We start from the raw sequence: 15,379 nt of genomic DNA, 5'->3' as shown, positions 1-15,379 counted from the left end.
TCATGTTGAGTCAATCATGTGTTCTGAGTATAACTGATGAAATCCACTGAGTTATATTCTTATACGCATTATGTGTCTTATTGGGGTAGGTTTTCTGGTGTGGTGGAAGATGACTTGAAGAACACTAAAACATCAATCCGTGATGTGCAAGCTGTCTTGTTGAACCTGTTCAGTGCTGACACTGTACTAATCGGACATAGCTTTGAACATAGTCTATATGCTCTTAAGGTAAAGAATTAGAGGCTCCTATCTTTGCAAAACGATACATGTTCAGTTGGTAGTCATTATCATTGTGTTATCATTGATGCTTAATTTGCCCTATGAACCAAGAAGACAAGAGTTGTTGTCTGTGCTGATGGCATAGTCCAATTATCACAAACCAGAAGCAGTGTAAGACCTCTAAAATCATTTGGCTAATCAAGATCAGAAGGAAAGTCCATCATCAATTACGATAAAACCAAAATCACTGTTTTGACAAACCTTTAATATTCAAATGAGTAAGACTGTTTATTTACTGGTTATTTTATTCTCATACTTGGAGATACTTTTTCCCATTAAATCAGGTAGGGCTTTATAGATAGGCTCAAAATCAAATGTCATGTTCATTTTCTTGGCATGATAGACTTGAAAATCTCCCCATTAATATACTCCAGATTAAAATTGTCTATTCCTTGTTCTCTGTTATAAGTCAGCACACTATGGCCCATGCCAACCACCTCTTTTTGCAAATATTTTTATTGGAACAAAGCTACCACGTCCATCCATTTATGTATTTTCTGTAGCTGCTTTCACACTACAATGGCCTTGTTGAGTAGCTGTGACAGAGACTGTGTGGCCTGCAAGCCTAAAATATTCACAGTCTGGCTCTTTAGGAAAGAATTTGGCGGCCACTCCTGTTCTAGAACAGTGCTATCCAGTAGAACTTACTATTCTATATTTTCACTATCCAATATGGTAGACACTAGCCACATGTGGTATTCAGCACTTGAAATATGTGTTAAGTACTGAGATGATGATTTTTAATTTTGTTTAATTTTAATATAGCCACAGGTGGCGAGTGTCTACTGCATTGCACAGCACAGCTCTAGAACTTTGGGGACCTTTACTGAGTATTTGTTTCAGCCACCCCTAGGACTTACCTTCATGCAGAGAAGGGCTGGTTCTTCTTCAGTGCAAGAATCCAGGTCAGGCTATTTATTTTCATAGGTGAATGCCAGCCTTTTTCTCTGTAAGCTGGTATCCAAAGTATAGATATCTGTTTCAAACAGCCGTGTTGTCTCTGCATGTGACAGATTAGACTGGAATGTGCTGCCATCAGATCCTGCCAGACTATGGGAAAAGAGAATTGAGGACGTAAGTTTTCTGTAAGGAAGCTCTTCACAGGGATGTCCTTCTGTCACCTCAGGGACATCACCTCTCAAACTGAACTTACCATGACTTTCCTGTCTCTCATTTTTCAGGAACCATTCTATTCCACCTGTCTCTCGGACCAGAAAATTTCACACCATCACGTTTCTTCATTCCTTGTAATCAGTCTGTTTCTTCCGTCCAGTTAACTCATGGATTTTCCTGTTTTTCTCTATTTCCATCACCACCTTCTTTTATTTACTCAATACCCTGCAGCCAGGAACCGGTGTCTAGGTGGAGGCTGACACATGAAATAAGAATTTAAAGTGCTTGTGGACATGCAGAGTAGGTGCTAAACATTAAATTTCCAACTCCTTATTTCTCCATCAGTCTTTAAATCAGTGTTGTCCCGAGGCTAATCTTTTTCAAAATACAGCTCTCCTAATGAAGAATCCAAACTGGCACCTGACTTTCTAGGCTCCCAGTTACCTGACCTGTCTCCCCTATGTCTATCATACGGTGTTTCCTGATTTACCAAACTGCAGTCAAAATGTAGTCGCCTTCTTCCCTGTGTAAGCACAGGAGATGTAGACCTAAATGGAACTGAGCCCTTGTCCCTGCCCCCTCCCCAGAGACAGACAAGTAAAATGAAATGTGACAGGACTGAAATGTGAGAGCTGTGCCCCCATCAGCGGAGTCACGAGGTGGGAGGAGCCTGGCTCTGATCTACCCCAAGTCATTGTGGGAACCTCCCTGCGCTCCTGCTGCCCCCTGGTGGTGCTCTCATGGTAGGAAAGTGGTTCCGGAAGTCAGACTGCATAGATTTGATATCCTTCTACTCTTCACTCAGCTTAGGCAACTTTCTTAAGCTCTCGAAGCCTCGGTTTCCTTGGCTGTAAAAAGGAACAATAAGATATCTTCCTCGTTAGGTCACTCTGCAAGTGGTAGTGAAATAACCCATGTAAAGTGCTTAGTAACTGATTCATCATAACCGTTCCACGTTACTTGCTACAGTAGCATAGTTACTGCTGCTACAGTTATTGTTGCTGCTCTCAGTATCCTTATTCTTTGCAAAAAATTTCTGATAGGTTTCTCTCTTTCATTTGGCAGTTAATTCATACCTCAGTTGTGGACACGACAGTTATGTTTCCTCATCGGCTTGGCTTGCCTCACAAGAGATCCCTTAAAAGTCTAGTGGCTGACCACCTGCAGAGGATCCTTCAGGATGACGGTAAGAGCCTGTTTGCTCATGATTATTATCAGATTCCTGAGTCTGACTTGACTGGACAAACCATGAGGTCCCTAGTAAAGGTCCGCTGTCTGAAATGCTTAGGGTAGGTCCTTCTCTGTGAGTTTTCTCCTAGGGTGGAGAACCCTAAAGCATCTGCTTGTGTAAAAAGCATTACATGCCTACCACCTGGTATAGTCCTGGATGTTCCACAGGCATCAAAACAGCTGTGACACTGAGAATGGTGGCCAGATAATCATTCAGCAGGTTGTCTAGCCTTTGGATTCATGTGTAAAACTTTTGTTGGTGGGAGATCTAACTCCATTCCAAATTCTGCTGAGTACCTCTTTTCATATGTGCTTTTCATTAAACCAAGTGAAATTCTAAAGGGTTATCTCATGCGGGGTGAAGAGTGTGTGTGTGTGCGTGCGTTGTGTTAGAAGACGTATGGCTCAAACTCAAAAGATTCATGATGCGTGCGCTTGCTTTATACTGGATTGACATATCTTGCTCTCAGAACCCTTTTTCCTTCTTGTTTTGTTCTGGTGAAATATACCCAACATTAACCAAGTTAATCAGGTACAACCACCAACTGCCTTTCGAGTAGCATTGCCATGTGCACAATTTACCAGTGTCTGGCTTGGAATGGAGGTTAATTACTCTATACATTCGTGCATGCCTACGGAGGCCCCTCATTGCACAACATAGAAAAGAAAGTTAATTTTGAGTATGTTAAAATTATGTTATAATGTTATATGTTTCTAAAGATACTTAAGATATGGGATGGTCCTCTATCATGTCATTAATTATACAAAATCCAGATTTTACCCTATAGTCTTTATTCTTTCATTCTATGTCTAATACCATCTTGCAGAAGGTCTTTAATTTATGTTTTCTGCTTTGTTAAAAAAATATCCATATCTTAGAAAGATTTCCCACAAAATTCTATTGTAAAATTTGTAATGTGTTCTACTGAAAACCATCTTGAACCATGGACATAAAAATATTTCACGTTACAACAAAAAATAGCCTATAAAAAACAAAATCTTCTAAAGGTTATATAATATCAGAATTTTCTCAGAATAACACAAAGAAATGAAAAATAGTATACCATTTTAGAAGCGTTGACCATATGACTTTATTCATTTAATCTCAGACATTATTTTTGCCCTGAGCTAATATCCGTGGCAGTCTTCCTCTAGTTTTTTAGGATGTGGGCTGCCATCACAGCATGGCCGCTAACAGAGTGGTGTAGGTCGGTGCCCAGGAACTGAACCTGGGCTGCAGAAGTGGAGCGCAGTGAACTTAACCGCCAGGCCATCAGGGCTGGCCCTCATCTACTTTTTAAAACCACATAATCTTGTATCTCAGGTCATTCTTTTGTTTAGAGAAGTGCATTTTTCTAGCACTTCATATTTCTGCCTTGTGCCTGTCTCTGTCCTTCAGTGATACCTGCCACTTTGTTTATATCTCCCTGGAAAAGAGGTCCATGGAGAAGGTATTAGTGTGCTATCCAGTCACAGCAAGGTAGTGGCAGTGTGACTGAGGACAGGCTCCATAGAAAAAGGGAGATGTTTGTTAATCTAGATTTATGTAAAACATTTATAAAGCAACCATTATGGGGTGTTTTAAGTGTTCAATAATCATATTTTGATAAGTGGCCAGTGTTGATTTTGTTATCAACATAAACGCAAGGCTTCGTTCTGAGAACATCTGTGGGTAACATCACAGATACAGTCTTCATGTGTCTCACGCGTTCCTTTATATTCTGTACTATTTGGAGGTCACAATTCAAGTGAGAATGCAATCGCCTGCATGGAACTGGTCCTCTGGAAGTTAAAGGAAGACCTGAAAGGGAAGAAGTAGTCACTTTGCCCAAGAATATCTTAAATCTCTGCATTGTGGTCTCAGTGACTCCTCTGGCCCCCGCTGCTGGCAGTAGAATATGGTCTATAATGGTCTGAGGTTTCTTGACACTTTCAAAGAGAAGAGGAGGAGGAAAAACACTGTTGAGGTTTATTTATGATATTTTAAAGGTTACATTTCCATGGCGATTTCTAAAGTTGTGACTGGCGGGTGGGGGAGGAAGAAGTTGGTTTGAATTTTCCACTCATCTTCGTAGGTAGTAGGTGAATAACAGTGGAAGATGGTTTCAAGTTGAAGTAATGGGTTTATGACTTTCACAAAGGTCATTTTTCAGGTTACTTACATTTCTGTCTCTCTCTAAATACCTAAAACCATCATACTGCTTGGAGTTAAAAACATCTTTACCTAACAAAATTGTAACAGTTTTCTGTAGATGTCCTGTCTATAAATGGAAGTAGAGATTTTCCTCACAAAATAGATGGAAGTAAATGTAAACTTTTCAGAGCACTCTGTTAACATAAAGTTTTGGTCATTTGGCTATTGTGTAATGTGTTTTTATTCTTACTGGTGTACTGTTACTTGATTTTAATTCATATCAACAACTCACTGATACATTTTTTTTAAGGCCGTGTCCTGTGTATCTTCTAAACACACTAAATTCTGATCTTTATTCCCAATACCTGAAGTATCTAATTCCTTTGTGGGGTTGGTTCTTTCTTTCTTCTTTGTTCTTTGATAATGTGGAAACTGACCTGTGGAATCTACATGACTTGATTCAATTTGACTCTTTACCTTTGAGTGAAAGTCCTTGAATCGTCAACGTTAATGCTGCTAATGCACTACAGAACTACAAAGGTTTCTTTGCCAATGGTATAGGTGAGTCACTGAGTAATCAATAGTGTGGCCTCTGTGCCAGCAGTAAATTAGTTGCCATCTGACAGTTGATTGTGACAATATGCCCTCAATAAACATACCTCAAGTTTGTTGCCTTGGAATTTTGAATTTACAAGTAAATCTTTAATTATCACACTGAATACCTTTTTCTTGCTACCACAAGTAATTCTTAGCCATCTCTCTTGTCATGTATTTGACGTAAGATCAATTCATAATGATGTAATTTTATTTTACATAAGATATACTCAAGAAAGTCAAACTATGATAGAAAAAACTTATCATGCATTCCAGAGCCATATGCAAAATCTGAAGACAGTATCTGCATTTTTGGGTCATCCTTGCTCTTGTTCAGTTCCGTGTACATGCAAACCAAGAGTTGTCAGGAGTATCATCACAATGTTTGCATAACAAGCAAAAGGAACTATTATATATATTTGGACCTATTTTCAATGGCTCTTCATCAAGTTTCCAGTTAGTTGATTATGTGAATGATATGCCAGCAGCCCTGCTTTCGTTCTCTCTCTGCTTGAAATATGTGGTTGTGAATAAAGAGCATATGGGGTAAATTCAGTTTCCTGGTCATCGTTTCTGAGCACATAAGGTTGAATATGGACCTTTATGTGGTATGTTGAACTATTTAACATTGTAACACAATTAAAAGGGATTCCAATTCTAAGCCCTCAGTTCACGTTGGAACACTACCAAGGTGTACTGCCCTGGTGCAAGAAAATGGACGAGACAGTAGAACACTTCTAGAAGATGTTTCCAGTCTTGAGATGCCATGTCTGGTGGAGTAAACCCACCAACTGCTCTATGTGCATATTACTGACAAGTTAGAGGATGATAATTTAAGGTGTTTTTCTTTAAGGTATAATAAAGACATTTGACGATACCTATGAGACATTCCTGGACGAGAAGTGGGTAGGCAAGACATTTATTCACTTACTGTATGATCTCAGTCCAATACGTGCCCACGGTATAAATGGTAAACTCACAACCAATCAAAACAAACTTTTTACAATGTGCAATACATGTAAGAATGTTAATTTGATAAGATAAATGTCACATGTCTCCCAAATATAACTCCAGGCCTACTATTTTAATTTCTTAAAATACACAAATCAATGTTACCAGAGAATTTAAAACTAAATCCCATTAATCTATCTATTAAACTTATTTATACTTCTCCAAAGTTTCTTAGGCCTCTAAGGAATGAGATTTAAGCCTATTTTTAGATGTTGGCATTCCGGACTGACTTGTGGGCTCTGGAAACACATGACCAAGTGGTAAGATGACGAAATGGAATGGGGATGGCTTCTACAGGTGAGGGAGAAAATTTAGAGACAGAAGAATCGCTTTTACATCACTTGGGTTTTTCAGTTTCTTAAACGTTAACCTACGTCCTGTTAGAACTCAGACATTTCCCCCACTTCTCCCACCTGTGCTGTCAGGGTCAGTGTTAGGTTTATTTACAATATTTTACTTCTACACAGCAACACATTTTATAGCATTCAATATAAAGGTAAATATCAAAAATATCTAGGACAATAATGAGGCATGCATTACAGTAACTGTACTCTCACACCTTCCTGTAAAGTCCACATTTTTAGAAAAATATATTATTGCATATGAAACCACAAACAGGCATTCTGATTTCAGCACATTCTTACTCAAAAGAGTATATACAGTCCTATTGGAGTCAGAGTGTACTACAGAGTCACACACGGGGGCTTCTGTGGTGAAAGTCCAGACATACAGCAATATATATACACGTCTATATTCTCTGTCACCTCTCTTGGCAAAGGCTTGCTTGCTTTCCTGGCATCAGGGTATCGAGGGTCTGTCAGGCCGGTGAAGGGGAAACACTATACAGATGAAGACGGTCTGTTCTAAGCTGCTTCTTCAGCAGAGCAGTCAATTCCTGCGTAGGTAAACTTCTCATAAAGCGTGGTGTTCACGTAGGTCTAGGAGAGCAAGAGTGATTCAGACACAGGCTGCCTCAGTACTGCCCCCGCCAGGGCAGTTACGGTAAAACCTTGTTTCCTTAGCTTGTTTCAATTCAAATACTAGATACATGGGGGACGTTTTTCTGTCCTCAAGCCCTCTGTTGTATTTGACGACTTTCTTCCTAAAATGTATCCCCTGCCTTCTGCAAGTAGGATTTCACCCTCTCACTTTCGTCAGTCTCTGAGCTTCTCTTTCTCATCGTCTCTCATGGTCCCTCCTGAAATGTTCCAATTCTCCTTTCTCTGTCCACTTCTCATCTTTGTATCTCCCTGTGTGAGTTCATCCAAATCGCTGGTTTAATTACCACTTGGATTGTGACGACTTTCAAAATCTATTTCCCTAACCTAGAGTTGTCTTTTGAACCCCAGATACATACAGCCAACTAGCTTCTAGGAATTTTTGTAGAACTCCTGACCCTCCCCGTAGTAACCTGTTGTCTACTTGCTGTGTGTCCTTGGGCAAGTCACTTTCACTTCTCTGTTTCTTCATTTATAAAACTAAAGGGTCAGGCTATATGACTGATAAGATTCCTTCTAGCTCAAATAGATTAATTCCATATGTTGTTCTACTGTGTATGACTATACCCTGTGTAGAAATCTTAATTCCTCCAAAATTGTAACTTCTTCAAAGTTGGGGCCCATCTCTTTTATGTCCCTGTAATACCTAGGGCTATGCCCAGGAGAACTTGTTGAATTGTATGAACTTTTTATTAACCACCCTGGGCACATGAGGAATTGCAATGAAAGAGGTCCTGCTTTGACCTCCAGACTCACCTTTCGTTCTTCTAACATCCTATTTAAGGACACCAATATCTGGGCAAATGAGGGCCTCTCATAAGGCTTCTCCCGCCAGCATTGTCTCATCAGATCATACCTTTGAAAACAAAGAGTTAAAGTGTGAACTCTACACATAAGTACTGGGCATAGCCAGGTGTAGGGTGTGGGAGCAAGAGAAGAGATGTAACCACTTGGCACGTGGTCACTGCTCTTGGCCGTCAGAGGACAAAAGTACAGCAGCTAGAAGTGTCTATGAGGCCTCCCACCTCCCTCTCCAAGTCCCCTTTCTCCTGGTAGATCTGCTTCCTACCCTGGGTACCATTCCTGCAGGATCTTGGTCTCAGCTATTCTGATCATCCGGAAAGAAAAGTGATGTTTCTAGGGCAGAATTTCCTTTGGGATGCTACATCTCTCAAAATGTTAGTGTTTCATTAAAAAAAAATGGCTCAAGTAAATTTGCAAAATGCCACCTCTTCCATCTCCCTCTTAGGGATTAGCATAGTGAAATCTTGAGACGTCCTGCCATTAAAAACAAACAAAAAATCTTTTTAACCAGGTTTGACACGAAGTTTCCCAAACTTCGTGAACTCTTTTTCCCTTGTATCATGTGTTTGTATCTTGCCTGTTCTATGCACATAGTTTGGGAAGCACCGGTCTAAGGCAGGACTTTCTCAAATGTGGCCTGAACTACTTGCATTATTAAAATGCAGATTCCTGGGACCCACACTAGACCTACAGAATCAGAATGTCTGGGAGTGGGACCCAGGATGGTCTAGGTTTAAGTCTCTCTTACCAGTAACGTAATTAATAGCACTCTCTTTCACTCTTGGAAGTGGGTCAGTTCAGCCAATCAAGTATTTGCTCAACCTAGAGCCTTCCACTCTTAAATCATACCAGTTAGGCAGCTTCTACCTCAGCTAGTTCTGGGAATGGCAGTATCACTGAAGTGAATCATTCTTCCCCTCTGAATGATTCTTACTTCTGGGAAATAATCCTCGTAGAAGCAGGATTAATGAAGAAAAGTCCATCTTCCTTTTTTTTTTTTTTTTTTCTTTTTTGTGAGGGAGATCAGCCCTGAGCTAACATCCGTGCTAATCCTCCTCTTTTTGCTGAGGAAGACCCGCTCCAAGCTAACATCTATTGCCAATCCTCCTCCTTTCCCCCGCCCCCAAAGCCCCAGTAGATAGTTGTATGTCATAGCTGCACATCCTTCTAGTTGCTGTATGTGGGACGCGGTCTCAGCATGGCCGGAGAAGCGGTGCATCGGTGCGCGCCCGGGATCCGAACCAGGGCCGCCGGTAGTGGAGCACGCGCACTTAACCGTTAAGCCACCGGGCCGGCCCCCATCTTCCTTAATGTAGCAGCTCTGACATCTCTATCCCCAAGGTTAGTCTCGAGGTTTCATACATTTACTTATTCGTGAAGAATTTCATCAGTTTAGTTCAGATCTTTTCTACATTTGTTGCACTTCCTCATTTCAACCTTCCTGAGAATCATCCCCTTCAAGTCCTCCTGGATTCTCTGCCTGGAAAGCTCTTATTCCCTGCCCATTGCCTGACCGTCTTAGTGTAAAGAATCCCCTTTACATCTGGCAGTTTGGGGGGGGGGGTGTAGGTATAGGTATGTGTGTCCGTATCAGGTAACTCCTTCATTAGAGTCCGTCTGTCCAAGCAACGTGCAGGAGGAAGGTTAAGATAAAATGGCCTCAGGGAGGCCTGACTTACACCTCATCATCACAGTTGAGGGGCTTCTCCAGTCTGTAGCCCTGAGGCAGCTTCTCATAGAGTTCTGCACACGTCATCCCGCAGTAGGGGGTGCCACCTGGAAGACAGGAAATGGTGTCGCCCGAAGCCCCCGGGTGTGGAAGGCAGTGTCTCCTGCCCAGTGGCTCTAAAGCCAAGGACTGGGAGAATGACGGTGTGCTGAGGGAGGGTGAGCCCCTAGCGCTCTTTCCTCTCTGAGCAAACCCACTGCCCATCAAAGCTGGACTTAGGCTACAGACTGCATGGCAGTGTGGCCCTTCCTTCCACAGAAAGATCCAGCACAGGTCCTTCTTTACAGTGCTGATCCCCCTCCCTAAGTCTGTCCACACAGCACATCTATTGGACCAATGAGATGTATCTTTTTCCTAATTAGAAGTCTCCAGTTATGTTATGCAATTCATATTTTATCTGTAAGAGTTTCTGTCCAATTTTAATTATAAAAGCAACACATGTTTATTGTAGAAAACTTGGAAAATACAAAAAGAAACATGAAAAAAAAAACAACAGCTTTTATTACCCTTCTGTGTAGTCCTTCCAGTTTTTTCTATTGTGTAATATTTATAAAACTGGGATCATAGTGTATATGAAATATTTCTGTTTTATGGCACGCACATTTTCACATGCCATTAAATGGCCTTCAAAAAATGTGACTTCATGGCTGTGTAATATACCATCTTAAAGTTGTAAAAGTGAACTTGTGATAGCTCCATGACATCTCTGCATGGCAGAGACAATTAACCTATAACCAAGTTCATGGCCACCAGGTTGTTAGTGTTAAACATGACATTAGATACAGGGCTTTCAAAAGAAGAATGATGGGAATAAACACACTCATACATCAAAACCCCTAAGGTTCTACTTCCACGTCGCACCACATACAGACAGTACCCATGGAATTACACAGCAAGGGAGCACAGGAGACGCTGAGTCTCACCTGGCAGATGAACATGGATACTCACCTAAGCTGACGATCTCCCACAGTAATACCCCGTAGGACCACCTGCAGACAGGACAATAGGGAAACCAATCATCAGCAAACAGGCTGACCAGTCAATTTTCTGCCCCCAAAGCCAGATGGCTGATGCTTTGTCAGAGGAAGAAATGTTAAATGTCTGCAGGCCAGGACAGGGCCTTGCACACTGCATGTGTTTATCTCCCCGTGGGCCAGTGGAAGGGTTGTAACAGGGAACCAGTGGTGGCCCTGCCGGAGCCCCCGACTCACGTCAGGTAGAGAATGCGAGCTGGTGTATGGGGCCAATGGAAGGGTTGTAATGGAACCAGTGGTGGCCCTGCCAGAGCCCCCAACTCACGTCAGGTAGAGAAGCGAGCTGGTCTGTGGGGCCAATGGAAGGGTTGTAACAGGGAACCAGTGGTGGCCCTGCCGGGGCCCCCAACTCAAGTCAGGTAGAGAATGCGAGCTGGTCTATGGACAGCGGGGTAGATTCTAAGCAGGACAGATCTGAGTTCAGTCCCACCTCTGGCACCTAATACTCGTGTCGCCTGGGACAAGTTACTGAACCCCCTGAGGCCTCTTAGTGTATTCTTCTGAAAGTGGGGACACCAATTTCTGCCTCAGAGTTTTGCAGAGATGACGTGAGATAACCTATGAAAGGCACCTCGCACACAGTGAGGACACAGTGATTGCCAGCCCCCCCCCCCATCCCCTGGCATAAGCAGAACCCCCTGGACAAGTCACCTCAACCCTCTGGGCCTCAGTTTTTCCTCCTGAAAATAGTGGACATGGACAAGACGGCCTAAGTCTCAGTCCCAACCTTCCTTCCACCACCAGCCTGAGGCTCGTCACTGCAGGCTACAAGCAGAGGGTCCCCCTGTCTGGCCTTCCTTCCATCCCTGCAGCCTCCGACGCCCAGCAGCTACCCTGGGCTGCCGCCTCTGGTCTAGGTCCTGTCTCCTGAGGTCAGTCTGGGAGGTGGAGCCACGGGAAGGCCCCTCGCTCCTCTGGAGATCAGGAATTCACCCCTTCTCCTCGACGTGCGGAAGGAAGCCACAGCCTGCCGCCAGTGATTTTACGCCCTGAAAACTGTCCGCTCTGTGGCTCGTTTATCCTACGAATTTATTCCGTGGGCTTACGGATTAGCTTTATTCCACAGATGGACATAATATTTTTGCTTCTCTTTGTCAAATATTTATTTTTCTGGGAAAAAAAAAATCCCTCAACAATGAGGCTTACTCACACGTCACTGTTGGTTGTGTATACGCTGTAGTTTAGTGACTCGATCGCCATCCAGCGCACTGGGAGCCTTCCCTGGGGAGAACAAAGTGAGAGGCCGCTTAGGCAGGACAGGGGCCCGGCACAAGGCTCGCAGCTCGCCTCAAGCTGTGGCTCAAGTCCACAGGGAACCCTATGTGGAATTCCGCAGAAGGTCTGGCAGGCTCAGGAATTGGTTTGTGTAGGTCCCACCCACAAGTGTGTTCAAATTCAAAGACATGCAAATAGTATAGGCCCTACTTACCTTAGGGGGTCCCTACAACAGCTTTATATTAAGAAAAATAATATGTGTGTGTGTATGAATATGTGTGTGCGTTTGGTAGTCATTCATTTATTCACTTTGTGGCTCGCAGAGGTTTGAAAGGGGAGACAGGCGTAGAAACTGAATGGTAACGTGGGAAAGGCTGAGGTGGTGCGAGGAGACCGACTGTGCCTGGAGGGGCCGGGGAAGGTTTTCCAGAGGAGGGGACAGCTGAGCTCAGTTCTGTAAGATGTGTGGGTGTCATCAGGTGCATGGGGGAGGGGAGAGCATTTCAGGCCGAAGGGAACAGTGTGCATGTATACTGAGAGAGGAGGAAGCAACTTCTAGCCAATGCAGTTTCCACTGGGGACAGGAGAGACACTCACTGACCCTTCGGCTGCCTGGCCCTGACTCCCTCTAAGTTGTCTCCATTTCTTGGCTTATTGAGTCCAGCCTGGGAAAAATGAGATATGGACTGGACATTGGGAAGTTTGACTTCGGAGTCTTATTCCTAGTGTCCTCAGATTTGCTATGATTTGGGGCTCTCTTCCTATTGAGCCACCCCAGGAATCACATGAACCCTGTGAAGAGATGGACGCCTCCCTCCCAAGGATTTCTCCAAGCTCCACCAGGGGCACTTCAGCACATGTTAGACAGTAGTGGGGAAAATCGGAAGGAGGATTTAGAGGTTCCTTCTCAGCCCCCTTGAAACTGGAACAGGCATTCTCCCAGACCACCCATCCATGAGACCAGCCCTGCCCTGGACCCCAAGGATTTTACCTGAATGTGCAATTCTCTCCCAGTTCTTTGTGAAATGGTGATATTCTGAAGCTCTTCCTGACCACAAATCCCAAATGGTAATTCTGCACTTTCAGGTTCAATTATAAAAGTATCATTTCTCCCATCTACACCTTCAGCGTTCGCCTCAACATTCACATCTCCCTTGACTCTGTGTCCACCCACTCTACCTCCCACCTGTTAGTCTAGCTCTCTGCCCCTTCACAGCTGAGGAATGGAAACATTGTCTACATTTCCTGCTTTGTCTCTGCTTTCATTTACCTGCTGGCTTCTGACCTCATACCTCCTCGTTACTAATTTCCATGTGCACTTGGTCATTTTTTTCTTGTTTGACTTCTTTTGGATTTGGCCACTTCTGTCTGTTCCTACTGCTCTCGCCTGGGTTCAGGCCACCATCATCTCTCACCTGATGATCACAACCTCTTATGTCATCTCCCTGCCTCTAGTTTCACCCTAACGATCTGCTCTCCACACCACAATCAGAATGATCTCTCTAAATGGCAAGTCTGACCCCGTGGTTCCTTTCCTTAAAATTCTTTAATGGTCCTATTGTCCCAAGGTCCCAAATCCTTAGCTGAGTCCAAAATCTTTAGCTGGAATTCAAGGCTCTTCAGGAAGACCTTATCCTCGCTTCCTTCTCCAACCTTGAATTTTAACTCCTCCTTTTTTACATGTTACACTCCAGCCATACTGAATTACTTAATCCCCAAATGTTTCATACTCTCGTTTGCCTCTAGGCTTTTATATATAATGCATCCTCCAGGTTATCCAATTCATTCTCACATCTCCAATATCTATTTAACATCTACTGTAAAACACAGGAGTTAGCCTCCTCCAGGAAGCCCTCCATGACTGCCCACAGGCTCAGTTCAGGGTGCTTCCTCTGTGTTCTCATGGCACTTATGCTTTTGACCCTCAGCACTTTATCAACTTTTCATCATGTGTCTATCTCTGAGCTCTTTGAAGGTGGAGACTGTGTCTGACTTCAGTTACCCAACCGCAAAACCTAGCACAAGCATGAAACACGATAGTAATAAATAAATCGATCATGAGAGAGGAATATATTTATCAATGATAATAAAACCCCAAATCACTGAGTACATTCATTTGCAACACTTCCAGTATTAGAATCACCTGGGGGACTTTAAAAACACATACACAAACTGATGCAGGAGCCCCACCCTAGAGCAACTGAATCGGAAAATCTAAGCAGTAGGACTCAGCGTCTGTATTTTTCAGAAGCTCCCCAGAGGATTCTTAGGCGCGATGAGAGTTGAAAATCTCTGACTTGAACAATAGGGCAGAGAAGGTAGCCGCTCTGCCCTCTGGTGGTGTCTTGCTGCACTGCACCCTCCTTGCAGGAGCTTGCTCCTCTGCAGTCCCTTCTTTCCCTCCTCCTCTCTCACTCCATCCCTTTCCTCCCCAGACCCCACACTGCCACAGAACACTTGACCCTGCCATTAGGAGATGGAGTTAAGCCCTGACCGGTGCTCTGCCCCTCTAAGAATTCCTCCTAAGCGCCCCAAGTCTACAGAAATCCCCGCCCTTTATGAAATGCCAAGCAAACCAGTGTTCGCCTTGGGGATCTGAGGAACGCATTCAAATAAAATGCGCAGGTCGTGGGGCTAAACTGTATTCGCCCCTCCACTCCCTCATCCAGTCACCATGTCCCCCAGATGTCAGAGCGCAGCCAGGGAAGGGATTCTGTGGAGGAGACAGGAGGCTTCCAGGAGGTCCAGGACGAGTGGGGAGCCAGAGTGGATGGTGAGTGGTAGGTCCTGCTTCTTCAAGACAAGCCCAGCCCCGCCCCAGAGAAAGGTCTGCTCTGAGTGGGGCAAATTCTGAAAAGCTTAGGGAAAAAAGTATTGCCTGGAAACCGGAGCTCAGGGAGGTTCCTATGGCTTCTGAGAGTGCAGATGTTGATTAGCATCCAGGGCCAGGCTGTGTGGTGGTCCCTCAGAGCCAGAGGGGCCCCATTTCAAACCCTTATCAAAAAAGGAGTGGAAAGATCCAAAACGGTTATGTTCACTGTGATTGTAACTAGGTAAAAATGTGTGTGCTTGTGGAAGGCAATAAGTAAAAAATGAGAAAAAAATGTGTCAAGGTAGTGAACTATGGGTCATTTCCTTTCCAAAACATTCTTGAGTATTGTTTGTGTTATCTTGTCAGCAACTAAGTATGTTGAAATAAGCACGTTGAAAAGAAAGGAAACCTGAATTTGAGGATAAA

The 15,379-nt window shown here is 43.5% G+C and overlaps 2 protein-coding genes across 6 annotated transcripts in view; one reads left to right on the top strand and one right to left on the bottom strand.

The window, feature by feature from the left end:
* The window catches only part of LOC147914449 (RNA exonuclease 1 homolog), a 35,869-nt gene extending 30,890 nt beyond the window's left edge, over positions 1-4,979 (top strand). For 2 of the 4 annotated variants that reach the window (XM_087444699.1, XM_087444696.1), the window contains 3 exons: positions 90-228; positions 2,458-2,578; positions 4,359-4,979. In XM_087444699.1, the coding sequence (XP_087300825.1) occupies positions 90-228; positions 2,458-2,578; positions 4,359-4,441 (343 nt within the window). In that variant the 3' untranslated portion in view covers positions 4,442-4,979. Of the gene's footprint in view, positions 1-89; positions 229-1,292; positions 1,354-2,457; positions 2,579-4,358 lie in introns of those variants that run through there. The other 2 variants (XM_087444697.1, XM_087444698.1) reach the window with 2 other exon arrangements.
* Positions 4,980-6,238: 1,259 nt separating this feature from the next.
* The window catches only part of TEK (TEK receptor tyrosine kinase), a 98,304-nt gene continuing 89,163 nt past the window's right edge, over positions 6,239-15,379 (bottom strand). For both annotated transcript variants that reach the window (XM_004428384.3, XM_087444694.1), the window contains exons 19-23: positions 12,077-12,147; positions 10,841-10,881; positions 9,843-9,939; positions 8,116-8,215; positions 6,239-7,299 (exon numbers count right to left, since the gene is read on the bottom strand). In XM_004428384.3, coding sequence (XP_004428441.1) covers positions 7,225-7,299; positions 8,116-8,215; positions 9,843-9,939; positions 10,841-10,881; positions 12,077-12,147 — 384 coding nt within the window. In that variant the 3' untranslated portion in view covers positions 6,239-7,224. The remainder of the gene's footprint in view (positions 7,300-8,115; positions 8,216-9,842; positions 9,940-10,840; positions 10,882-12,076; positions 12,148-15,379) is intronic.

This window comes from Ceratotherium simum, chromosome 20 (genome assembly GCF_057802395.1).
Source record: "Ceratotherium simum simum isolate JZ-2026a chromosome 20, ASM5780239v1, whole genome shotgun sequence".
NCBI classification, from domain to species: Eukaryota; Metazoa; Chordata; class Mammalia; order Perissodactyla; family Rhinocerotidae; genus Ceratotherium; species Ceratotherium simum.
This window is presented reverse-complemented; position numbering and strand designations above follow the sequence as displayed.